Genomic DNA, 27,710 nt, shown 5'->3' with positions numbered 1-27,710 from the left:
TTTTTTTTTTTTTTTTTTTTGGATGAATGAGAAACAGCTGACTGAAAAACCAGCGGCATGAGGACTCATCACAAATGTCATTTAGAAGAGCAAATTATCGTCGAGAAGGTTAAGCCGCTCAGATTCTAATAATCACTCAATATACAAAACTATTACTCAAGATGTTGATAACACTGTTTCACAAGTGGATTCTTTTCATGGCTCCATCTCCTAAGGCAGCAATTCATCACTTCTGCCCACATCCAAGGTCAGGAATCATATTGAGAGCCTTCATTATAAACACATACTTGAATGATTCTTCTTGAAGCTTCTCAAATCTGCAACCAAAATAATAATACAACAATTAAGTTATTAGAGAGTAAGGCATTTGGATTTTGGAAAAATGTAAAATGGCTCTAGAGATTATCCATCGAGAGGTGAAGGAGTTAGCAAGAGCAGACACACAGGCCCATTAGCATAACAATTAACAATCTCAAACAGCAAAATAGGCATGCATGAATGGGTTTGAATCTACAACCTCATCCTCCACCTTGCTCTTATAAGGGGAGGAGGTATCATTTGAGCTAGAGCTCGTTAGCATAACCAATCCAAACACCATCAGCATCATTGTCATTGTAAATCATTACAAGAACCTTAGAAAAAAATTGGGAATGAACTATTCAAAGAATTTGAGAAAATAACTTCAATCCATAGATATTAAAAATTTAAAGGAATATAATCCTATGTTATCACTATCAATAAACAACTATTAAAATTTTGTGAAAGTTTATTTTTTTTTTATAAATAATTTGCAAGCTGGGTTAATTGTTCAGTTTATCAGTTTTTACCATGCAATAGCAGATCTTAAAGAAATATAACCCTAAGAAAGTACAGTACCAACAATCTTGCCTCAACATAAGATAGCAACATTAAGGTAGCATTATTAAACGTTTTTATATTTCTTCTTGATTTAACTAAATATTTTTCTTCTATTACCAATTTTAACCTACCACTTTTCTCAAGAACTTAAGTTGGGAGGAAATAATGAAATTAATTACTTAATCATTATTCCATCACTCCCCTTCACGATTGGGTCCAAACTTCCCATAATAAGTGGGGCCTAACATGTTGAATTTTTTAACTCTTAAATTGTTGGTAGAATGGAAAAAAATTAGAACTCAGAACTACCTACTTTGATAGGAAATCATGAATTTAATCACTTAACCACTGTTCTAACCGCCTATAAGCAAAACTTAGATCTCAATAATTAAATAAGAGAGAGAGAAAATATAAATATTAGAAAAGCAGAAGGGAAATGAAATAGGAATGAAAACGGAACGGAAAATGGCTCAATCGTGGGTGCTTTGACTGCTCTTCAGGGTAGGACAGATCGGATCAAGATACAGGCATTTTGCCATCCTAATGGGGTGGCAAAGACACTAATGAGAGTGAGAGATGAACGAAGAGGGGAAAGAGGTGGAGAGAGAGAGGGAGAGAGAGAGAGAGAGAGTTTGGAGATGGTAATAAGGCCTGTATAAAAAATTTGAATTATATATAAGTTGAATAGAAGTAGGTGAAAACCAGAAGAAGTGTTACCAAAATCCTTTTTTTTTTTTTTTTTTTTTTTTAAGATAAATAAAAATAACCAAAAGAAGTGTTACCTTCCCGACTTTGAATCATGCCCAGCACCAAATTCACATTTAAACAACAGTAGGTTATCATCCGTCTTCAAATCCCTTAGTTTTGCCACAAACTTAGCAGGTTCCGAATACATTACACGTGGATCTGTCACAATGCACTAGGATTCAGATTGATTGCTAGGAAAAGAAACATATGCATCATATATGAAATTATAACATCCATCTTCATTGTCCATTATGCATGTGGGCCATAATGGTGGATCGGCAACCAGCAACTACTACACAATCTACCCCACCTATGATAATCATCCAAAAGAACATTAATTTGACCAAATTGTATCCAGTAAGATAGTGTCACAAAGCGTATTGGGTGACTGAGCATCTTGAACGTCTTACCATTTTTGGTACTTGTCAGTAAGGATCAAAACTTAATCAATTTGAAAATTTTGCACTTGCTGTATGATGATTTGCCAAAACTAAAATATATAAGAACCAATTTATAGCAATCTGTGTACTGACAATGAAAAAATTGAAATTCTACACAAAAAGTGAAGCGTTTAATCTTACCATTTAAACCAGCTGTGACAAGAATATTAGGATAATTTTGTGCCTTAACCTGTACAAATATATTTAAAGGTCAGATCAGACAGAAAATCAAAATCTTCTATAATACACAATTTGGACATCATGTTTAAATGGAGAAAAATGATGACCAGTCTAGCTTCACGGTTCAGAGAATACTGGTCAACTATATAGTACTCACATTATCAACAGGGGAATATGACTTGATGTAGAAGTAGAACTCTTCCTTCCGCGGGTCGCCCCATTCCTGCAGAAAGAGATAGGAATCAATTAGAACAAAATTGTCTACACAACACTAACGGATAATATAGAAATAGACCTACACGCAAAGTCAATTAAAATCTGAAAGACACAGGGTGAGAAAGCAGACCAGAAGGACCATGAACAATGGACAGAAACTGTAATAGCAAATGCAACAGTCTATTCAAAGCATTCCAGTATCTCTAGAGCACATAATCTGGTATAACAATATAACATGGTCCACAAAACTAGAGTAGAGATTTGTCATATGTATGGCATAGCCACTGGTACAGAGTCTCATCAAATGGTAAATGCATGGATGTATTCATATGGTATCCGTGTTTATATTTGCAGGAATTAAACAAAGTAGAAAACTAAACAATATTCACTATCACCCAAAATCTAAACATTTTCAAAGGTTGACATAGCAATAAACTCAGAATCTCACAAGAGAAAGAAATATACCTCCCACTCTGAAGTAGTAAGGGGGATAGTTGGATCCAGCATTGTAGTCAACACGTCTACAAAAGGTACTTCAGCAACAGCAGCCTTGAACAAATCAGGCCTCATGTTAAGGACAGCTCCAATGAGCAATCCACCAGCACTTCCTCCACAAATGCACAATTTTTCCTTTGAGCTGTACTTGCTTTCTGTTAAGTACTCAGCACAAGCAATAAAATCAGTTAAAGTATTTTTTTTCTTAAACAACTTTCCATTCTCATACCACTGCCTCCCCATTTCACCCCCTCCACGGATATGAGCTATTGCATAAACAAAACCCCGATCTAACAAAGACAGGCATGATACGTTGAAACAGGGATCTATGCATATCTGTTCAGAAGAAGTGGTTCTGGATTACTGAGAGATTTTATGTGAAACAATTGAGTGCAATTGGAAAACAAGAGAAACCAATGGAAGGATATTGCATCCAGACCAATTTGCATGCACATAACTAAAATGATCAGTCCAATTGATAAACATATCAGCATGAAACAAAATTATAAAAAATAATGGTCAAGTACATAATGCAGACTTCTTAAAGTATCAATTGACTGATGCATTATTTCCCATGATTGGGAAGCAGTGACCTATACACACACGCATGCACACACATGCATGCACACACACACACACACACAATGTTCAAAAACAACTTTGATCTACCCCCCAGTGGTTATGGTCGTGGAATGGGATAGGTCCTAAATTCAAACCTTCAAGGGGTAGGACTAAGGTTAGGCTATAGCCTGCAGGCCCTTTACTGTCTAGACATCTTAGGCATTGGTTCTTCAGTGGGAAAAGGAACTACTCTCATCATGCCCAAGTAGGGTTCTCACAGCTGGAAGCTCCATTTCACCCTTTTTATGTAGCAAAAAAAACTACTTTGATCTTTGAAAATCATATTTTGTTAAAATATTACATAAAAGGAATCAGTAGCCTTTTTTCCATAATCACTATGGTACCAAAAGCATATAAATCCCCGATAATGCCAATATTTACAATTTAATGATGAAATCTTTTATTACCTCATAAGATCCATAGCCACCAAGTAGCAATGGATCTGACCCATCAAGTTTCACTAGATCCTTGTGATAAACAATTGAAATAGGAATCTGAGTACCATCTTGAGCATTTGCCCATTTTCTTTCAGTAACATAATTTGATGCATCAAAACCCCCCAACACCTGAGCAAGATAGAGAAGAAAATTAAATGAATAATGGCATAAAAAATTTAGCATAATTAAAAAACTTATATACGGCATTAAGGAAAAGGAATTAATTAAACATCAGAAAAGTAGCTATGAAGCATAAATGAAGATACTGTGCACAAATTTCCCTTTTGTTTCTTTATTTCACAAGCAAAGAATTCAATCAGCATAGATATCCAATCCATTACTTACATATATTTTCTACATAATTATAGAAGCTCTTTGTGTGGAAGATTGCCCCTCTTTGTTTAATGTGAACAATATGGAAGGAGAGGAATAACCAAACCTTTAATGACAAGGAGGTCAACTATTCTAGAATTGAAACCTGGTTTCTTAAGAGATTTGTTTGAGTGATCCCACATCATAGGCACTAATGACTCAAATTCTGTTTCAGATTTTATTGATTCACTGTGTCTTTGTACCCAATGTTGGTATTTTGTACCTCTTAGGAGTATTTTATGTGCACTCCCAGTGTGCATAAAAATTTCCATTTTTCTCAATTAAAATTTATTACTTACCAAAAAAAAACAGCCCAAACCATTTGATCCAACTACTTTTTTTTTTTATTACTTGAACTCTGCATACTTGTGATACAAGCTATTTTCCCAACCAACGGAAAATAAAATCAAACCCTCTCAAATTTCAGTCCAGATCAATCTAAACTTCAAATGTATAAACAAAAACAACTTGGGGGCAGGGGGGTGTGGGGGGGGGGGGGGGGGGAGGTGTGGGAATATACGCAGACTTCAACGCTCTCAAATCAGAATTGTGTGTGTACTTTTCAAAAAAAAATATATTGTGTATGTCCCAGTCTTCAAGATTCTTCAATCCCATAAAGTCAGAAATTCCATGTGATTGTTTTAGCTAGTTTTGAACAGGAAGTATATTTTGACATTTTTGGAAATTACAGAGCAGGATTTGTTACTAAAAGAGATAGGAAATTGAAATGTATTGATTAATATTGTATTTGTAACTGGCATTGTGAGCTTGGCTTCCTTGGTTAACTCCACATTTTCTTGATCTCTTTCCACAAATATTAAAACACTACTTTAAAAAACCCACCAGCAAAGTCTGTGTATCCTCATTTAATAAGCTTTTTCAAGAATAATTTCACTGATTTAATATATGTTTTTTTCTGCCATCCCATGCGTTTGAGGATTCTTGGATTAATAAAATGAGCAAGCATGTACATCATGAAGTCAAATCACACACACAGAAGTATTCAAATTTGCAATTCAATGTTAGTATGTTCCAACTTAATTTATAATTGCAACACAGGAAAATGAATGCCTGCACGCACATGCACACACACACACACGCACACATATATCCATAGACAAATCATACTCATAGAAAAGATCAGAAAAAACAAATATAACAACTATTTTGAGCATGCAAATCAGAAGTCAATGCAGAAAACAATAATTTGGTTATATAACTTACTGTTTTGATCTTCTTCAAGACAGAAATGCCTGTCTTCATATCATAATCATACACTGAGTGAGGAGTCTTCATTGAGCTATAGTCAAGTCGTAAAATGCTGGAAGTAAATTGCGACTCTGATGGTTCCACTGAGTATGTAGGATCCACAAACTCAACTGTATGACCACCTTGAAGGCTCTTAAGCGGTTCTTCAACATCCGGAAGGCCATAAATAGTTACTTTTGGTAGGCCCTTCTCGCGCTCATATACAACGATATGATCGTTAAAGAGTTGTATATCCTGAATTTTTACACTGGACAAAATTCAAATTTAATAAGCTTTTATTTAGACCATGGAACCTCATGCCCTCCAAGAGTGTTGAGGGAACAGTAGCTACAAAAGATATATTACATTCCATGCAAAATTTTCTAAAATGGATACAGTGATACACAACAAATAAGTTCACAAAATGATAAATTTGCACAAACATCTGTGTAAGCTGTTGCATCATGGTATGTTACGATTGGATTGTTACCTTTCCCTGTGTGGAAGAAGAAGTGTAGTTTCAGATGTATTATCCAGAGGACAAGCTATAACTTCAGAATTAAAAAACTCATTAGTCCTCCTCTTGATAAAAAAATGATTCCCACGATGGCTGACTGAGGTGTCAATGCCGTCTACACGAGGTGTGAGAACTTGAAGTCCATCTTCAGGCTTTGAAACATCAAGATAAAAGTTGAAGCTTGTATTTTTACTTTCAGAAGCAACAAACAAAAACCTCTTGCTCTTAGAAGCTTGAAGATCAAGAGAAAAGGTATCATCTTTTTCGTGATAAAGACAGGTATCACTTGATTGCTCCTCTCCCAATTTATGTAACCATGCCTGTGAGCAATAGAAACAGACCAATACCCATAACAAAGGAACAAAAACCAAGAATGAGTGTGCGAATTCCAAATTCTGAGCTATAGTTATCTAATTCAAGACATATTGTTAATTTGGGGTTTTCTTTTCTTTTTCTTTTTCTTTTTTTTGAATAATTGGTTAGTCACACACAACACCCCCAGTGGATACTTATCATATTCTTATATAGTAGAGAGATATACGTTATTGGGAGGATTCATAAAGAAAAAAAAAATTAAATAACTCACTAACAAATGAAAAACATATGTTAGTAGGTAAATTTTTTACACACGTTTCTTATTTATTGGATTTTGATACGGATGATGTAATATCATTTGATACAAAATACTTTTTCGTCATTCCTCCATACCTGAAGAGAGGAGAATTTAATTTTTCCCATTTATTTAAATTTAACAAAATTATGTTTGGGATTTATTATAAGCTAATGATTTAATTTGTTACTTTTTTTTATTTTTAAATTCCGGAGTTTAATTTGGTACTTTATAAATTATATGATTCGTTTCTTAAAAAAAAAAGACAAAAATGCAAAACTGACCCTCTAACTTTCACTGTTTTTCATTTCAGTCATCTAACTTTCATTTTTGTCAATTCAGTCCACTAACTTTCAATTTTTTGTCAATTCAAGGCTCCGTTACTGTGCAGTTACTGCTGCCGTCAGAATCACTAAAACGACGCCGTTCTTTTTTTTTTTTTTTTTTTTTAATTCGGAATTAAAATAAGAAAAAAAGAAAAAAGAAAAAAAAGAAAACATTAAGGGGAACAACGTCGTCGTTCCCCTTCCCCTGAGATCGAAAGGAAACCAAATTCCTAAATCCCTAAAACCCGTGAAACTTTGAGAGAGAAAGAGTGAGCCGGTTTGAGAGAGAGAGAGAGACTGAGTTCATTGCCACCACCCCAGCGTAAAATTTGCCGTGTAAACCACCACCACCCTTGCTGCTCTGCCTTGACTGAATCCGTGATGGAGTTCTGAATCGGTGCTCTGCCTTGCCTTATCGTAGCTCCTCCTCACCTGTCCTCCGCTTCTTTCCCAGCCACTTTGCAGGTATATTTTTGCAGCTTAATGACTAAACTAAACTAATCTGTATATAAATGGGTCATCTCATAAATACCTTCACCCATCAACACTTCTCTCATAAATACCTTCACTCAGCAAAGAATAAGCACAAGAATAGTTTTAGTGTGTTTTTTTTTGGATATATGTAGTAGCAGAACAATGAGTCGTGTGTTTGTTGAAAAGTATTTTTTTTTTTTTTTGCATTTTGTTTGTTTATGTTGGACTTTGTTGACTGTTAGGTGAGAATGGGATAATCTACTTTATATGGTTTATTTTTTCTTTTTTTGAGTGGATAATATATATTTTATTGTCTGTTTGCTGAACATCTTCACATGCATTTTATTGTTTCGAAACAATTTGGTCCCCCACTTGGAGGAATTGTTTGTTGTGTGGGGTATTTCGATGTCAGCACTTTATTTTTCTGTTGGGCTAATAGTGTGTGTGGGGTTGCTTAACACTGTCTTTGTCGGCTAAAATATTTATGTTTTTTGTGTGCTGACTTTTTTTATTTTAAACTTTCAAAGGGAAGATGATTGGTCAGAATTTTACATTAGTTCTTCACTACAATGGAGTATTGCACCACTCGGTTAAGAAGAGGACGTATATAGGTGGCAAGGTGAAAGTATATGATAATGTGGATTTGGATTGCTTTTCTGTACCAGAGGTTAAGAATTATTGTGCGGAGTTAGGGGTATTGGATTATGTCTAGTTTTATTATCTTGTGCCTAGGTTGGATCTTGACAATGGCCTAAGATATTTGTCTACTGATGGTGATACTAATGAATTATTTAAGTGTCTTGACCCCATTGATCCTAAAATAGACATTTATGTAGAACATTCAACCCCTGTTCAGAAACAATTGTTAGTTAGGGATGTCAGTATTGTTGATGCTGCAAATTTGGTTGGTTGTGGTGTTGGTGTGAAGGGTGTGGGTGTTGATGACATTGATGGTGATTGTGATGATAATGAAGTTGATGTGGAGAATGGGGATGTTGATGTTGATGAAGTTGATGTTAAGGATGGGGATGAGGCTCTTGCAGATGATGAGTTTGAGGAGGGTGGTAATGTAGTTGATGAAGGGAATGGTGTTAGGGCCAAGGATGGGAATGGTGCCGTGGGAGATGTGGATTATGAATGGTATGACTCTGACTATGATGACCCAGCCAATGAACAATTATATGAAATTACTGTGGATGACTACACAATTCAGCCCACCATAACCCATAACAATCAGCCCTCACAAGAACTCACAAATGTCATCCATCCATTGTCACACCCACCTAATTTTGCAAACCAATCACTATCCCACCTAGATCTAGTTCCAACTCTTTTTAATTGGCCGTTGGACGAAATTCCAAGTGGATCCGACTATGCATCCTCGGACCAGTTGCATTCTCCCGACAACTCTGATAGTGAGCAAAAGAAAAAATTACCTAAATTTAGAAGTGAATGCTTAAAGGATCCTGAGTTTGTGTTAGGGATGTCATTTAGCGACAACAAGCAGTTTAAAGAGTTTGCACGAGCTTACAAATTGAAGCATGGATATGGAATCAAGTTGTCAAAGAATGAGAAGGCTAGGGTGAGATATAAATGTGTTAAAGGTTGTCCTTGGAAAGTGTCTGCAGGTATTGATAAGGAGGCAAACTTCCAAATTAGTGCGTTGTATGATACTCATACATGCATTAGATCTTTCCATAGTAGGCAAGTTTCTGCACATTGGGTGGCAGAAAAGTATGTTAATCAAATTTAGACTAATATTAAATTTAAAGCTAAAGATTTGGTAGCTGCAGTGGGGTAAGATGTTACTGTGAAGCTAGCCTTGTCGAAGGCATATAGAGCTAGAGACATTGCTAGAAGCATGGTAAAAGGGGACTTTTATGAGCAATACACCAAGGCTAGACGCTATTGTGCGAAGTTGAGAAGATCTAACCCAGGTACCACAGCTAGAGTCACAGTTGTCGTCCCTGGTCATAATTTTAAGAGTGTCTTTGTGTGCTTTGTTGCATGTAAAGAGGGATTTGTTAGACATTGTAGACCATTGATAAGCTTAGATGCTTGTCATTTGAAGGGTGTAGTTGCTGGCCAACTTCTAGCAGCTGTGGGTATAAATGGAAATGATGGTATGTACCCAATTGCTTATGCTGTTGCTGAGGCAGAAAATAAGGAGACTTGGACATGGTTTTTGGAGAATTTAATAGGTGATATAGGGTCTGTGAGAGACCATGGATGGTGCTTTATTTCAGACCAACAAAAAGGTTTACTTCCTGCTTTAGCTAATGTGGTCCCAGAAGCATACAATAGATTTTGTGTGAGGCATCTGTTTGCTAACTTCAAGAAGAACCATCAAGGAAAGGAGTTAAAGGACTTGTTGTGGGGGGCAGCTAAGGCATCAACAAGAGCAGCATTTGAAAGTTATATGAAGCAAATGGAAATAGTGAGCAAGGAAGCTTGTGATGATTTAAGAAGTAAATCTTCGTTGCAGTGGGCTAGGCACACTTTTCCCTATTATCCAAAGTGTGATATGCTATTAAATAACCTTTGTGAGACTTTTAATTCGAAGATGGTGGAAGCAAGAGAGAAGCCATTGGTCAATATGCTTGAAACCATTAGAAGATATCTCATGGTTAGGATCCATGGGAATAGGGATTCAATGGCTAAGTATCAAGGCCCTATTTGTCACAAGATCAAGCAAAAATTGGAGAAATGTAAAGAGGCTAGTATTGGTTGCACATCTATTTGGTCAGGTGGGACGAGATGGGAGGTGAATAGTGGTGGCAAGCAATTTGTGGTTGATGTAGAGAAACGTTCATGTGCTAGCAACTGCTGGGATTTGATTGGGATCCCTTATAAGCATGCAGTGCACGTAATAGCTTTCAGGAAAGAACATGCTGAGGATTATGTGCATGACTTCTATAAGAAGGATACATATATTGCTTTATATTTGCATCTCATTCAACCATGCAATGGTCCTAATTTGTGGCCGAAAGTAGATGGAGATGCAATACTTCCTCCAATCCATAAAATTCAGCCAGGGCGACCTAAGATTGATAGAAGAAGAAATGATAAAGATGAAGTTTATAACCCTTACAGGATGAATCAAAGACCACTAGGAGTAGCAACTGCCAAGGGCAAAGGCAAGGCGGCAACTGACAAGGGCAAGGGCAAGGCAACAAGTAGCGACAGAAAAAGGGTATTTGAATTCATTTCAATTATTTCCTTAATGCAGAAAATTATGCACATTGCTAATGTTTTTCACATGCAGGCCGCCAGCACTGAGGAGCACTTCATGGGATTTAGAGTGCAAGTAGACATGGCATTTAGTAGCCAACAAAGCAATGTATGTGTGACATAAATATATTTAGCTTGGCAACAATGGAATATAGGAAAATTTTGTGTATCACATAGAACTTAGCAAGAAAACATATAGTGTTAATTCTTGTTTTGTTAGCCTGTAGTAAGAAAACATGTAGCAAGAAAACATAAATATATTTGCTAGCCTGTAGTGTTAATTCTTGTTTTGTTCACTTTACTAATGTTCACATATATTACTTTTATATCTTTTTGTTGTCAACTTCTAATGTCTTTATACTTTTCACATCCAGGCTGTCAACATTGAGGGGAACTCGAAGAGATCTAGAGCAGGAGTTGATGGTAGTTAACAAAGTTGCAGAAATTTTAATAGTCAACAAATCAGCAAAACTTAGTTAATTCTAGGAACAGTACTTCAGAACTTAGGCATAGTTTGTTATGTAATTGGCCAAACATTGTCACACGGCTATTATTTTGTGATGTTATTGCCAAACTATTAAGGCAATTTAGTTTTTGAAGCAAGTAGACTAATATTGAAATTATTTTGTTAAGTTAAAGTGAAAAGGCAAGGCAGGGGTGGATTTGTTTCAATTTTTCTTATTTTGGTAGATGAAAATTGCTGCTGCTGGCACTGATGTGGATTTGTTTTATATTAATATAATTGTTGCTGCCACTTAGTGGTTTGTCAATTTTCATCTAATCAAAACAATCTTAGCATGTAGACAGATTCCTTAAATTTTCTTACTTCAATATGTTATCATTTGTTATGCTGTAAATTGGATTACTTATGATAGTTGTAATGTAATCTGTCCAGTATGGAATTGGTGGACATTGTTTCAAACTTTGGAAGAACATTAACTAGCTAGACTTTGAATGGCAGGTGGCACTTTGAAGGACTCTTTTGAGAATGTTGTTCCTAATATGTTGATAGTCTTTGTATAGATGAAAATTGACAAATTGCCTACTGTGTGAGTGAATGTATACTCTGATGTAATTTCCTTTGGTTTGGCCAAAAAGCAATTTACAAAATATACAAATTCATAAGTCACCACAGTTTGCACAGAATTTTGCCATCACAGAATTCATAAGTACAAAAAATATGCACACAATGGAATCTTTTGATTGTTGTAATGTAATCTATCCGGTATGGAATTGGTGGACATTGTTTCAAACTTTGGAACAACATTAACTGGCTAGACTTTGAATGGCAGGTGGCACTTTGAAGGACACTTTTGAGAATGTTGTTCCTAATATGCTGATAGACTTTGTATAGATGAAAATTGACAAATTGCCTACTATGTGAGTGAATGTATACTTTGATGTAATTTCCTTTGGTTTGGCCAAAAAGCAAGTTACAAAATATACAAATTCATAAGTACACCACAGTTTGCACAAAATTTTGCCATCACAGAATTCATAAGTACAAAAAATATGCACACAATGGAATCTTTTGATTGTCTTCTCTCAGTCTTTTGATTGTCTCAAGTTACAAAATATGCACCAAGTTACAAAATATGCATTGTTTTCTGCACAAAATAAACAAGAGGTCGAATCATCATCATCCGAAAAAGAATAACCACCATGCTCAAAATCAGCCTCAGTCTAAGAAGAATTAGGAACAACGGGCAGCTCAGGTTCATGCACGCCAGCGAGAAAAGGATGATCCAAAAGCGTTTCAGCCGTGAACCTGAACATGGGTTTCCTCACAAGACAAGCCTTCAAGAAATCCCTTGCCTCCTTCAAAATCCCACTTGGAATTTTGGGCAATACGCGCTCATTGCCTATAACCCACAAAAGCTCCTCTGTATCCAACTCTTCCTCTCTATCCCAAGGAGATTTCCCAGTAAGCATTTCACACACCACACACCCAAAAGCCCAAATATCAGATTTCGGGTCTTGCACACTCTCAATCACAGTTTCAGGTGCCACGGCGAATTTTCACGGCGAAGTGGTGGTGGTGAACTCAGTCTCTCTCTCTCTCTCTCAAACCGGCTCACTCTCTCTCTCTCAAAGTTTCACAGGTTAGGGATTTTAGGTATTTGGTTTTCTTTTGATCTCAGGGGAAGGGGAACGATGACCCCTTAATGTTTTATTTTTTTTTTCTTTTTTTTTTTCTGATTTTTCTTATTTTAATTCCGAATTAAAAAATAAAAAATAAAAAAACCAAGCAAAACGACGTCGTTTTTAGTGATTCTAACGGCAGCAATAACGGAGCCTTGAATTGACAAAAAATTGAAAGTTAGAGGATTGAATTGACAAAAATGAAAGTTAAAGGACTGAAATAAAAAACAGTGAAAGTTAGAGAGTCAGTTTTGCATTTTTGCCCAAAAAAAAACAATAAATTTAGGGTTAAATTTATTTTATCTAAAATTATATGGTTTAAAATGTAATTTTTTTAAGTTTTTACTTTTATTCCTTATTAGCATATATTAGTAAAGAAATAAAACATTTTAGCCATGATGTTTATGGTATATCATGAAAACTATATATCATGAAAGATTAAGTTAATTAAATAACTAACGATTTATAACTTACACTACAAGACAATTTGCTATTTTCAACGGTTGAAAACGTCGAAAAAACTATTAGAAACCGTCGAAAAAAGTATTTTCGACGGTTTAAGTGACCGCTGAAAACCGCCACTAAAACCTATGTTGAAACTTTGTTTCTACACCCTATGTGACCGTCGAAAAATGTGATTCACCTTTATCAACAATTATTAAACGTCGAAATATTATTGAAAACTGTTGAAATATATGTTCTCTTGAGATAAATTTCAAGAGTTTGAAACCGTTGAAATAAGTATTAAAAAAAAAAAAAAAAAAAACTAAAGCAATACCCTTTGCTATGAGTGTCTTTCTAGTACCAGGAGGCCCATATAGCAAAATTCCCTTGGGAGGCTTCACTCCAATATTTTCAAAAAGCTGTGGATGCCTTAAAGCCTTAAAGGCAATTCCACCAACTCATGAATCTTATTTAATGTTTAAGAAATCAACATAAATCAGTGAAAAATGGAAGACGATGGCTGTGTAACACCAAAGTACTTAACCCAACTTATTTATCCACCATAAAGCAAAAGTATTAGTATTACTATTAGTAGTTAGTACTGAAAAAGATGGCAATAACACTACGATCACAATGTGGGAACTCTAAATTTGTAAACTTTAATACATTGGTGGTGGTGAATATAGATACTCCTGCATAGTTTAGGCCTATGATTCAAAACCATCATTGCAGTCCAACATGCATAGCTTAGAGAACAAGAATTGTATAAAAAAAGAAAGACAACCAAGAGGGTAACAGATTCACAGTTAGAGCAAGACAAAAGTAATTTTCCTGGAAATTCTACCACCTGTACATTCTAATCAGTACATATAGCAGTAATTTCATTCATATGACGTCATAGTGAACCAAAGAATATTTAGAAAAGTAAAGAGGAAGTCACATGTTTACTTTGCACAAACCAAGAATTTTGGAAATCATCATCATGAGATCTGCTCTGCACTTGAAGCAAAGGGTGAATCAAAACTTGCAAAACATAGCATTTGACAGACTGCTGATAGCTCATACTGTACCTACACGAAGATGTATCCAGCCAAAATAGAATGAACTTTCTCTACAAAACAGACTGATTTTTCTCTTCCATACACTTCCAACAACAACCTGCAATGGAAAATTAACAAAAGATTCAATAATTAACTGTGAATTATTTCCGTAACTTGTAGAAGAGTTTCATCTCAAATATCAACATTGTACAGGCACAAGATTGAGCATAAAAAAATAAATAAATTACCATATAGCGGTAATACAAATACAGCAGTGAGTTCCCTAATGATCATCCCCATTCCCCCCAGGAAAAAGAAAAGAAAAGCCTGCCCTCCCCTCATCTCATAAATAAAGAAGGAAAAGGTGTTGCAGGGGAGATTCTGCCATGCCTATTGCAAGACATAACACATTTTTTTATGTTATTTACCAAACTCATACGAGTTTTTCAGTTTTTGTCAATACTAGGATCGGCAGACATGGCAGGAGAAATTGGGGTAATTTTCAACATCCCACAACCGTTTACAGTGCGAACTAGGAGGCTGTGTCAGGTCATTAGAATCAGTCATCATGATTTCAAGCAATTGGAGCAGCCACATAATGAAGATGGAAAGAAAATTATCTCCAACTTCTTTCAGGTTTGGAAAATTGTGATATCTTCTATTCTTAGCTTTAATCTGACTTATAATTTTATGAAGAAATTAAAAGAGATTAAACATCACAAAAGAAGTTATAATGAAAGTTACTTCTCACTGGAAAATGCCCACATTGGGCCTAACGAAATTGAAACAACTTTTAAACAAGCACATGAAATGCTACTTTGATTTTGACACAGCACAAGAACCAACGTGGTTTGATAAGAAAATAAAGCAAGACCTTCTTCTTGTATGGATATTATGAGTTGGAAAAATATCATTTTCAACCGTGACATTTTGTATTCAAAACATAGCTAGCAGCTGGAAAATTTATTGAACCATCACATATCCCCAAAACCATTTCTCTTTACCCTTTCTTAACCAAAAAAATGGCAGCTTGAAATGTAAACAGAAAAGTGTCAAACAAACCCAACCATCCAAAGATTACACAAAAAAAGAAAAAAAAAAAAAAAAGTAACAAACCCTTTACTTAAAAGAACAAGTAAAGTTAACAAACTAACCTGATTGGTAAAGTTAAGAAGAACGATCAGATTGAGCTAGCTCAAATGGGGCCATGTTTTAGATTCTGTGAAACTTTGCAAAAATGTTACGTTTCTCCTTCAGAGTGGACGTTTAAAGGCCACTCCACCTTCAGTATAGAATTCATTTGCCACACACAAAACTGTATCTTAACCATAAGCCCATATTTCCTGAGAAAGGCCACATTAAAGCAGTTAGAGCCCGCACTGAAAGGTCTATGTCATGAAAAACTATAAAATCCACTTCCTAAAAAAATTGAACTGCTAAACTTTTAGTCACCAGTCTTTTACACCTAGTACATGGGTACGCTCCTTTTTTCAGGTCCTACATAGTAAACTGATTACTTCCCCACGCACCCATGAATCTTTCCTCACCCACCAACCAAAAAGAAATCCTAAGCCTAACCACTCATTCAATTACCAGATTTCACTCAATGTGGCTTAGTCAGTCCTAATTGGTTAAGAAATTTGGTGATTTTATTGCATATTTATGACACCCAAAAGAACAAAGAAAAAGAAGAATAAAAATTTACACCATGTAAATGTTTGGTTGGAGGGATAGAAAATAGGCAGAATGAGAAGGGAGGTGATAAGCAAAACGAGGTGAAAGTAAGAGAATTCCACCTCTCCATCATGTTGTTTGGTGGAAAAAGAGGAAAAGTGAAAAGCAGGCAATGCAGTAAAGATTATAAGTTACAGCTACACCATATTTCAAAAAAAATTTGAAGAGGGGATAAAAGTGAGTTTCTACTCTTCTTTCTAAACAACCCCTCCCTTCCCCTTCCATCTCCCCACCAATCTACCCACTTTTGGATAGGATTGATTTGATCGGTCTAGAGGGTTATTGATTCCCCCTCTGTTCCCACTCTATCTCCTTTTTCCCCATATCAAACATATGGATTCTACCTCTACCTCCCACCCTTTCCCCTTCTCCATTTTCCCTCCTACCAAACATATGGATTCTATCTCCCCCTCCTACCCATACCTGTCTCACTAGATGCATGTGTAAGTTACCAATACTTTTTTTTCTCTTTTCTGATGAATAAGAAAAGCCTAAATTTCTTGATGCCTAATTTTTTCCAATCTTGGAGAATTCCTAAGTTCAACTTTATGGTGACAAGTCCTACTTCATCATTGAGGCCATGGGTCATATAATATAAGTTTAATAGTTTTGCAAATCTCTCAGTACCCAAATTAAGCACATGATTTTATTCTCTACTCATCCACGGACTCTCCAAAGATGGTGACTTTACCTAACTAATTTGACTCATCATTAATTCATAGCAGAGGTAGCGTAAGAACCTTCATTGTCTTTTACAGTTCCAATTTTGTTTTCCCTAAGAACTCGGATAAATAGGCTACCTTTAGAGGTCTAGACTATGCGAACTTAATCCAGATTCAATAATACACCAGGACACAACATGTGTTAACAGATGGAGCATGATTGAGAAGTTGTACTGAAGTACCTAAAAACCAAAGGAGCAAGGGACCACAGCATTGTTTAACAGATGGAATGTTAAAAGACCATGAACTTTTGGACTGCTTCCCAGTATATTTAAGATTATAGTGAGTCAATATTCAATGCTTAATAATACTAATCATACACATGTTCATTGTGCAACAAATTCCTATGCCTATAATTGTATTCAAAGCATTGCACTTACAATTGATAAAAGCAATCTAAATTGTGTTTCAAATTTTTGTGTACATCACAGCCCCAGAGAAGAGACAACGGGTTCCTTCAGCATATAACAGGTTTATTAAGTAAGTAAAATGGTTTTTACTCTCTCTCTCTCTCTCAGAGACTACCTTGATTATGAGTGATGGTAGGAATTGGATTTGGTCTTGAAATTGAGAGATTAGTAACATGCATATACCTTGAGTTTGCATGTAACTTATTTGTTGCACTTTGCAGGGAGGAAATCCAAAGGATTAAGCTAGTAATCCTGACAATGATAAGTATTTCCACCTTAATGTAGGTTCAGTACCTTAATGTCTTAAGCATAAATAAAGAAAAAAAATTTTAAAAATAAAAACACCTAATGCGCCCTAGAGAACAAAACATTCAAAATTTTCAGTCATAGAAGCCATTGAACAAAAACCCCAAATTGCATTAGAGGGTGAAAACATAACACATTTTTCATTCACATACATATTTAAAATGTTTTTAGTTGTGCATATATGCGTCTTCGCAATTATGGGAGTTAATGAAATTCATGAAACTTTCAAATGCAAGAGAAGGCCACAGATTCTAAGCCTTTTTTTTCTTGATAAATTACACGCCTACCAGATGGGTCTTGAATTGACGACCTCAACCCCACCTTGCTCTTACAAGGGGAGGAGGTGCTATTTGAGCAACAAATTCTAAGCCACATAATCATGAAACCAAATACCTTTTTGTAGACCCAATATAAGTCATCAGGATTTATTTCACACACACACACACACACATACAAAAAAAAAAAAAAAAGTCAAAAGGATTTTGAAAGAAATATTCTCTTTTGTTACATTGATTTCATATAGAAAGGAAATGGCTAGGTTTCTTTAAACAGTCAAATAACAATTCTCTTATATATTCATACCTTGTTACGGTTCAGCATCATTGACTTTTCCATTGCCTTCATAGCATATAGTTCACCTGTACCTTGCAATTCCACCAAATGAACACTGCAACAAAAACCACAGTAATTTAATCATAAAGAAGAGCAAAGAATCTAATTTTTACTTTAATGCTTTTGATGTTAGGCAAGACCTTTGTGTGACCTGGAGAAAGACAGCAATTTTAATAGAGAGGAATTAACACACTAAAAAAGTGTTAAGAACTCATATTTTGGTGTTAACAGGACAAGCCAAAGGAGTATATGGGCTAAGCTAATGAGACATTGACAAGCAGATAAAAGCTTAACAGAACGTATGAACAGACCAAATTCATGAAGCTAACCTAGAAACACACATTTAAATTATCAAAATGTGGTATGGCTGATATCATGGTTCCACGAGGAGAAGGTAAAAGAGTTTTAGGTCATGAGACATTTCCAAGTGGTTTATAATTCTACTAAAATGGCAAAACTGGATTCGTGAAACTAATAACAATTTATTTATATAAGCATTTTTTTAGTAACTACAATTTATAAAAACCAGAAACTACAGAAACAGGAATCCAAATCTTCAAATAATCACAATGCTCGAGCAACCTTTGAATAGAAAGTTGTATAACTTATATTCAAATGCAAGGAATGCCGTGACAATCTTTATTCTACATCCAATTTTCCTACAACAACAATTGCTTATAAAAAAACAATTGCACAATTCTATACTCCACAAAATGAAGTTCAAATGATCAATTCCAACATGAAAAATGACACGTATACATATGTTAAAAGTTTAGATTACCCAAACTCCTAAGCCTTCACTTCCACTTGTTTCGGTCCTTGTTTTGGAATCAACAATCCAAGCCCTCCCTTCCTCTCTCTATGCAAATACTTATCCCGATACAACAGGTTCAAGGTCAAAACTTTTAACCCTGAATTCTCACTAATCTCCAAAACCAAAATCAAACTCTGAATTCCAAAACACCATTGAAAAACAAACCTAAATTATATAGTAAGAGTAATTATATTAATAAACAATAATTCTAGATTTGCAGTTTAATTATACAAGTTACATACAAAAAATCCAAAATCAAAAACAAAACATTTATGCTATCTATGGAAAAACAAAGAAATACAAAATTGAAGGTTAGGTTTTCAAGGAGAATGTGAAATTGGATTCATCAATGTATAGAAGATACCTAATCAGAGGTTTGGATAGGTAAAAGTGTGAATATATGCAAGATTTGGATGCGATTGTACCAACTCGGTGAATCTGAAGCAAAGAAAAATCAACCAAAGTCAAAAACTCTGTTCGGTTGCCGAGAAAATAACATAAAAACACAAGGAAGGAAGAGAGAGAGAGAGAGAGAGAGAGAGAGAGAACCTGTGAGGAGCCGAGAGAGATGTGAGCTATGAAAGAGAGCGGGAGCGAGAGCGAGAGAGCCCCTTAATGTTTTAAACTCTTGAGTTTAAAATGAGCTTTTATACAATATAGTGTTATTGTTTTCCAACGTTTTACAACTGTTGATACAAAATTTAAATTATTTTGTCCACAGTTGATCAAACTGTTGATTAAACTATTCTCTCTTTTGACCCCCTTTTACTACGGTGCCTGAAGAAAAAAACTAAAACCAAATACTTTTTAATACTTTTTTCAACAGTTATAACAACTGTAGAAATAAGTTTATGAATTTCCTTATTTTTACTCTACAGTTGTACTCAACCGTAGAAAATTAAACTTTTATTTACATTTTTTAGTGACCATGGATATAAATATGTTGAAAAAACTCAAGTTTGTTGTAGCGTTAATGCTTTTAAAACGAGCTAAAAGAATAATGGCATTGAAAAATCATAGAATTAAGTCAAAATTTTGACTTCGACTTCTGCTGTATACAATAGTAATGAGTATTCAATCAAACCAAATTGTCTATATCACTAGACCACTTATCTACAATCTCACTAAACCCAGCCATCTTATATCATACAAAATCATATGTTTCAATAATTCCATGATTTTCAGCAAACTCTAACTAATTCAAGCAGTTAAAACGTATTTAAAAAAAAAAAAAAAAAAAAAGCATAAGATCAATCAACTATAGGTGCAAAGAATATAAAGCCATCTGTGATATAGTGAAATATTAAATTAGTCTTATTTATTTATCGCTTACCACCAATAAATCAACTTTCTGCAACCTGGACAGATTGCAGAAATTAAGCCCTTTTTTTTGGTGGGGGCTGAAGGCAAAGAGATCAAGCTTGTCAAATTGTTCATGAGGGCAATCACATGTGATAAGATTATTTTAGTTAAGCACGTATACAGCACCATTAAATTGCCATCTTTGTGGTTGTGAACAATGTTATTGACACAAATATCAATTGAGAAATAACAGTCACAATCTCTATTAAGATTTTTTTCTTAATAAATTAATACCTCTGATGCTCATGTCATAAACAATAAGAAGGAAGAAAGAAACAACATAACAAGAGCTCGAATTCAAATTGCATATTTGATACCAAAAGACTTGTCATTGAACTTCACAAAAATAGACACCTTCACAAAAACAGTCTCTTATTAATCATGGAATGGAGATGCTAAAGGGCTGGGCATCAAAGTGGGTGATCACTATGTCCCAATTCATTATGGGTGTATTTTAAATCCATCTTTGAGGATTTGATGAATGCTAAGAATGTAAATTGATGAATGGTGTACGTAAACCTTGTTTTGCTCTTATCTGCTTCCATTTTAAAATTTGAAGATTGTTGATCAAAAGAAACAAATAAAAAATTTGCATACAGATTTCATTATTAAAAAAAAAAAAAAAAAAGTATCTGCGTACACAAGTAAAACGTGCTACTCCTGTTGAATATATGAAAACCTGCTTAGGATATGAAATTTGAATAAATTAATGCCTGATTCTTAAAAAGTTATCTATGGAATACTTAAGTTCATCTTTCTCTAATAATGGATGTTCTGGGTTGTCTCAATCACAACTGGATACTGAGAAAGCTATCCACAACAAGGGTGCAGGATGGTAAAATTGAAGCAATTCTTTTCTTCTAGTACTGTTCATCCAGCCCCTAAATACCACAGAATCATCTCCATTTCCTTATTTCTTACAACCCCTAATCAATCCTTTCTTTTATCCATCAACACCTTAAAACTCTGCAAACTTTCTTCAATCAAATAATCATCAAATAACTCATCTACCCACCTTTTAATTCTTAATATAAACCCATAACCCTCTATTTAACAACTCTAAATCAAAATTTCCTCATCCTCCTAAATGTAGGGGGTAATGGCAGGGTTCAAAGCGATTTAAGGTGTTGACAATAGCAGAAGAATGCACAAGTCAGAGTTTGTTCAAACAAGTGTTCTTAATCTTAAATTGGAAAATTCTTCTCCAAAAAAAATCAAACATCACCCCCACCATACCCCAAATAAAAAGTGTCATAAAGCCATGAAAAAGGTATATAAATCCCGTTTTATCGATACTAAAAACAACCATCAATCTATCATTGGGAAAAGGGTTTGCATCATTTTAACGGTCAAGCAAATAGGAGATTGAAGTTGACATAAACATCAATTCAAATACATGTTTAAAGTTAGGGAGAACCAGGGGCCTTCCATTTTCGTGAAATTTTATCTAAATTCCATACACAAATTAAATGAAGAATATATCTACCTCACATTAGTATTAGTCAAGTAGAATGTTTACACCTACATCACAGCATTTACTCTAGATATTGAGAATTATCCATTTACCATAGTTACAGTTCATTACAGTACAAACGTAGTACACAATAGACCATCTAGAAAAGTTACCTTGTGCATTGCACAACTGAGAATATTTATTAACCACTGCAGCAACACTTAAATAAAAAATTCTGAGGTAATCCTCCTCAATTCACACCCTCCCCTTCCACCACCAACAACAAATTCATGAATTTAGAAAAGAGCAGGTAGTAAGGAAAAGTATGCATACCCACAATACTCAATGCAACTATATTCTATCAAAAGAATAAAAGGAGGTTACAAAAGGATTACTTCACTAATTAACCAAAAAAAAAAGGATTACAGCACTAATATCTTGTTCCATAGAATCAAAAGGGGAAAATGAAAAAAAGGCAAACACAAAAATACCACTCATGTTGTCAAACTTTCAAGCAGTTGTATCCCAAATCCAAATGACCGTCCCTGCAGTAAAATAACAAATATATAAAATTAGAGTGGCAGAGGCATATAAATTACAGAAAAGAAAGAGTCACAAATAGAGAAAGAGATGCATACTTACCCCACGAAGCCATCAAGAAAGAGCTTTACCCAAGGCACAACGTAGGATTGGCATGACAGGATAGAGGCATCCAAGCGAAAAGTTGATCCTTGCTTTGGGTGAACTTTGGAAATACGAAACTTCAGGCAGTGAAGGCGAGATGTGACGCTGTCACGAGGGGCACCAGGTTCGTCGTAATGCTGGCAGGGGGATCCCCAAAACAAGCAGAAATCATCACCGGCTAGATGAGCCAAGCGCGGAGGTGAATCGATCTCTCCATCCAATAGACATTCATGACTGTCATGTATAGGGACATAGGCCAATGACCACTCGTTTGTGACCACATCAAATGCAGCTAGGCATTGATAGTTGAATTCATACCAATAAAACTTGCTATCAACAGCCACAGGTTGTCCCCGAGGGAAAAGATAAAAGCCATCCTTGTTTATAAACTCATGTCGTCTCCAACACTTGGTATGCACATCATAGATTTGGAGAGGAGAAGACTGCAAAGTTGAACCCACCACAATAGTTGGGGTTGGGACCTCTAAAGCCACTGAAAAACTATTATCAATATTTTTGGGACGGCGAGGAGGATCCACTAGAGAATCCCATCTATCAAGACTCAAGTCGTAAGCCATGGCCCAGGGTTTGTTTTCTTGATAACCACCTAGGCAATAAAGCTTGTTGCCAAGAAAGAGGGCATGCGCTAACGACACGCCATAAGGCATTGGAGGAAGAAACTCTTGCCTAGATTTTTTGGTATTGGTAAGGTCAAAGCGAGACACTAAATCGTCGCGTCCAGAAGCACAATAATCGCGGCCAGCTATATGGTATAAAGTGTTGTTGGATCCTAAAACGGAACACTTCCTTCCTGAAGGTACAATCACTGCAGGTTTGATATGCGGCTGCTGGTGGGAGTTTGGATGAAATATTGTTTGTAGAAACGGACTAGGACCAGGAGGAGGAGGAGCCTGATTGTGCTCAACATCGTCGGAGATGTTAAAGACATACCACTCCAAAGCCATACGAGAACCTTGTACGAGAATACAAGCAAATTTCTGGTATGGAAGAGAATCTTCATCACTCGATGATTTCGGTGTTGAAAATCTGGAATTCGACATGGCCAACTCTACATAAAACAAAACAAATCTCTCAGAATATAAGTCAGAACCGTAACCCTAACCATGGCATAAACTAACAACCGCCAAATTTTCAGAGCCTTAAAAGACAAAGAATCAAAGAATTCCATATATACGAAATTAACAAATGTAACATGGGATTCAATCTAAACTAATCAAAGCAAAATCAATACCCCTAAATTACAGAAAATCGAATCAAGAGAGAGAGAGAGAGAGAGAGAGAGCTTACTTGCAATTTGCTTTGCGAAGAGAGGATCGGATAGAAACAGAGCGACGCAAGCCAAACAAACAGACGACTATGAAAAAGAGAGAGCAGAGAGCGTATTGCTTGTTTGTGTTTGTGTTTGGTGTTGTTATATATTAGGATGGAGGCGGTGGACAAATGGGTCCGGCTCCCGCCCCGTTTCAAACTCTCATGTTTTCTCAGTTTTAATATAGATGAAAGACATCTGGCAGACCAACAATCTTAAGGCTAAAAAAAACCCACTTCATTCTCTCTCTCTCTCATTCTATCTCAATTCTAGACCCAGCAAACCTACCGTTAGGGGTGTGCATGGGTCGAATTGAGTCGGGTTGAGGAGATTTTTTGATTCAACCCACCATGATGGGTAAAAAAAAATTCAACCCGACCCGACCCAACCCATCATATAAATCCAACCCAACCCACATGGGTCGAGTTGAACCCATGGGTTTGACAATTTTTTTTATTATTATTAAATTGTCTAGAAAAAAAAAATATTAATATATCAATGTAACTCCTTAAAGGCAAACAACACTAATGACTAAACAATAATAGTAATTTATTAGAATTTGTGTGAACTAATTGGCTTTTATATAGGATAGGAAGAACTGGCTATTTAAAAAAATTTATTAATTATATAATATTATATATATATATATAGTAAATTAGTATTAGTAGAAGGGACTGAGAAAATGCTGCCCTACAGCTGGTTTTTTTTTTTTAAATTATTAAATATAATATATATATATATATAAGTGCCCTACAATTGATTTTTTTAAAAAATTAAATATAAAAAATATTTTAAATATATATTAAATATGAGTGGGTCGGGTTTGGCGGGTTTGTAATTTTATGATCCAAACCCAACCCGACCCACCATAAAATTTTTTTTGTAACCCAACCCAACCCACCAAGCCTTAAAAGTTGGGTCGGGTTTGGCGGGTCGGTGGGTTTTCTGCACACCCCTACCCACCGTCATACTCATATACCCATGGCCAACACGTTAAATACAATTTTTTCTTCTTTATAATTTGTCTTTCTTTCCCTTTCCTTGCTCCAATCTCTCTCCAATATCATCACTGTCAACCAGGTATTAGAGCTAAGACCAGATCTCGCTAGAGAAGAAAGCATCACCCAAATGGAAACAAAATTTTATGGACAAATTCAAAGAACCCATAAGAGGTAAAGCAAGAACTCTCTCAAAATTTGTCTCTCTGTTTCCCTCAAATAGAAACCCCAAGAATAACCTTGCAAAACCCATAACAGTAAAATCAAAGAAATTTAAGCTACATACTAGTACCCATAATCAATCACCCATCCATCAAATATATCACAAAATGAAGTGCTAGAAACAAAAAGAGAGAAGAGTAATCATGCAGCAGTGATGAAATTAGTAGCAAAAAGGAGAGACAGACATTGGAAATTAGGAATATAAAATCAAAGAAAAATTTGTTGAGCTTCTAAGTATTTGCAGCAACGATCTTGATGTGCTGGCCACGCGTCTTAGATGGCGTCTCCGGCATTATTTTCGACAACTCATTGTCGTCCTTTGCCAAGGCAAAATTTGGTATTTAGACTGTTTTTAGAAAAAAAATTTGTGAATAGCATGCGCGTCAAACTATTTAGTTAGTTGAACTGATTTTGGAACTCGAGTTTTGGCCCAAAATTCAAACTATAGTGACGTTTTTTTTAGTGGCGTTTGTCAAAAACGCCACTATATTTGCCCTATAGTGGCGTTTTCTATAAACGCTGCTATAGGCACTAAAAAAACGCCACTATAGTGTTTGCTTTCCAGCCCAAAATCGTGTTTGGCAAACTCGAGTTTCAAAATCAGTCCAACTAACTAACTAATTTGACGCACATACTATTCACAAAAAAAATTTCTAAAAACAGTCTAAATACCAAATTTTGCCCCTTTGCCAATGGTGTTGGGTGTATGTATGATAGTGCCTAGTGGGTTTGCTTAGGCTGTGAAAACTTCTGAGTAATTGAGAGAGAAAGAGAGACAAAATTGAGAGAGAATGACGTGGGGGTTTTTTTAGTCTTTGGATTGTTGGTAAATTTTGGGGTTGAATTGGGATTCGTGTGAGCTGTTGGGCTGGTTTTTTTTATTTGAAGGTTTTGGAAAAACTGATGGGCCGAGTGGTGTTAGAGGGAATCTGAGTGGAGTGGGTTTAAGGTTTTTAATTAAATGGGGCTTTTAATGCCAGTTGGGCTTTGTGTGTGGGTTTGATAGAGTTTGGGCTGCAGTAGCTGAAGGGAAAAAGGCTTAAGTGTGCTGGGTTTCCGTTGGACCTAAGTGTTCCTGCTATTCAATAATTTTGTAATAGAAGAAATTAAGAAGTAGAAGTAGAACCTTGTGAGGGCGGAGAGTTTGATCCATGGTGATGTAAACAAAAGCCCCATCACCATTAGTAGCCCATTCAAGAGAGGCAGTGACACCAACAAGAGGTTTATCCATAAGAGCTCCAGTGTGAGCATCAATGACATAAATAGTATAAATCTCATCTCCTTTAGTATCCTCAGCATAAGCCACCAACTTGTGATTGGGACTAACCTTAAACGCAGCAATGCTATAAAAAAGGTGAGATTGAGCCTTAACATTCTCGTCCAAGATAATATGTTGTTCGTTGTGAGGAGCATCGGGCATGGGCATGGTGTCGGCAACAGAAGGTGGGGCGTCCGGATTGGGTACAGCACGCCTACAGCATTGAACATACTCCTTGCCCTCAAGAGTCCGATGGTAATAATAGTAAGCTCCTCTGCGTACAGGCGCAGACACATCGTCCTCTTTGATCCGCCCTCTTATTTCGGCATACAGATCATCTTCAAACTTTTTGGTATCTATAGCATATAATGAGAATGAGTATTTGATATTAGCAGAGAGAGTAATAGTAATAGTACTAACTAGTAGGATGAAGGAAAGTGAAGTAGTACCGGACATGATGGAATGGGTGTAATGGTTCTCTTGTTTGAGGTAGGAGAGAACCTCAGGATTGGAGCGAGAGTCATCGCGTAGCCAATAGTAGTTGTCGACCCTCACGTCCCCCAACATTTCCATCAACTGACTCACTTTCTTCGCCATGGGAGGGTTGCCCTTTCCCGTCGTCGTCGTCGTCATCTTCCACCCTGATGAGATCCAACTCAGATAAGAACAGAACAGAACGTGGCCCTCCTCTCTCTCTCCTTGCACTCAACACTCAGGAGCTTACAGACATCATAGTCATAGTCATACAACAAGACAAAGTACAGTGTCCACGGTTGACAAGGTCCGTATTTCCATAATTGGACAACCAACATATCTAAATACGAATGTGCCGGCTTTCTAATTATTTGCCTAATTCTTTATTTATTTATTTTTTCCTAATATAAAGTATAAACTATATTGAAAGGAAATTCATTGTTTACTGGAAATAATAAAATGCAACCATCGTGGACTTTCTCATATATTCGAGAGAGCACTCGCAATCAAGAATGAGTGATCAATTAACAATAACATAGACTTACTTCACATATAGTTTGGTTGGTATTTCAAGAGCACAAAATCAACTTTGAAGATGCACATCATCAACTGATGATACAGGGACCTCCATGAGACTGAGATTAAACTAGACTCAAATGTCTTTATAGCATCACATCTTCAGCCAGTAGCTATTACTTTGATCGCAACAAAATATATAGGGTCCGTTTGGTAGAGAAGTTTAAGTAATATAGTTTGCATTTTTTTGAAATACATATGGGTAAAAAAATAAATATAAATGCATGTAATATTGTTTAAAAACTAAAAACATGTTACTAAGATACTCTACCAAACGGGCCCATAAGATCTTCTAACAAATTGATTCCCTCCATCAACTAACTCTCTTGTATATTGGTATATTAGCTTCCAATCTAT

The 27,710-nt window shown here is 35.7% G+C and overlaps 2 protein-coding genes across 5 annotated transcripts; both read right to left on the bottom strand.

Annotated features, from left to right (window-relative positions):
* LOC115967469 (protease 2-like) lies at nt 1-26,903 on the bottom strand. Its single transcript, XM_031086606.1, has 10 exons — nt 26,753-26,903; nt 26,172-26,659; nt 6,105-6,451; nt 5,591-5,882; nt 3,965-4,123; nt 2,907-3,272; nt 2,383-2,448; nt 2,187-2,235; nt 1,641-1,764; nt 1-317 (listed from the first exon to the last, which is right to left on the bottom strand). Exons 1-10 carry the CDS (start codon nt 26,898-26,900, stop codon nt 227-229), a joined length of 2,130 nt encoding a protein of 709 aa, XP_030942466.1. The 5' UTR covers nt 26,901-26,903; the 3' UTR covers nt 1-226.
* LOC115967557 lies at nt 14,116-24,023 on the bottom strand. Of its 4 annotated transcripts, XR_004086489.1 has the most exons (7): nt 23,804-24,023; nt 22,454-23,564; nt 22,303-22,356; nt 18,964-19,130; nt 18,153-18,237; nt 15,553-15,741; nt 14,117-14,516 (listed from the first exon to the last, which is right to left on the bottom strand). XR_004086489.1 is itself a non-coding variant. In XM_031086837.1 (4 exons), exons 3-4 carry the CDS (start codon nt 23,458-23,460, stop codon nt 22,314-22,316), a joined length of 1,050 nt encoding a protein of 349 aa, XP_030942697.1. In that variant the 5' UTR covers nt 23,461-23,495; nt 23,553-23,564; nt 23,804-24,023; the 3' UTR covers nt 22,303-22,313. The 4 variants fall into 4 exon arrangements, 2 of the variants coding, with proteins under 2 accessions (XP_030942604.1, XP_030942697.1); XR_004086509.1 differs by lacking the exon at nt 18,964-19,130 and having other exon boundaries at nt 14,116-14,516; XM_031086837.1 differs by lacking the exons at nt 14,117-14,516; nt 15,553-15,741; nt 18,153-18,237; nt 18,964-19,130 and having other exon boundaries at nt 22,454-23,495; nt 23,553-23,564.
* Nucleotides 26,904-27,710: the final 807 nt, after the last annotated feature.

The sequence above is a fragment of the Quercus lobata genome, chromosome 1 (assembly GCF_001633185.2).
Source record: "Quercus lobata isolate SW786 chromosome 1, ValleyOak3.0 Primary Assembly, whole genome shotgun sequence".
NCBI classification, from domain to species: Eukaryota; Viridiplantae; Streptophyta; class Magnoliopsida; order Fagales; family Fagaceae; genus Quercus; species Quercus lobata.
The sequence above is the reverse complement of the archived record's forward strand: the minus strand, read 5'-3'. Positions and strand labels throughout refer to the sequence as shown.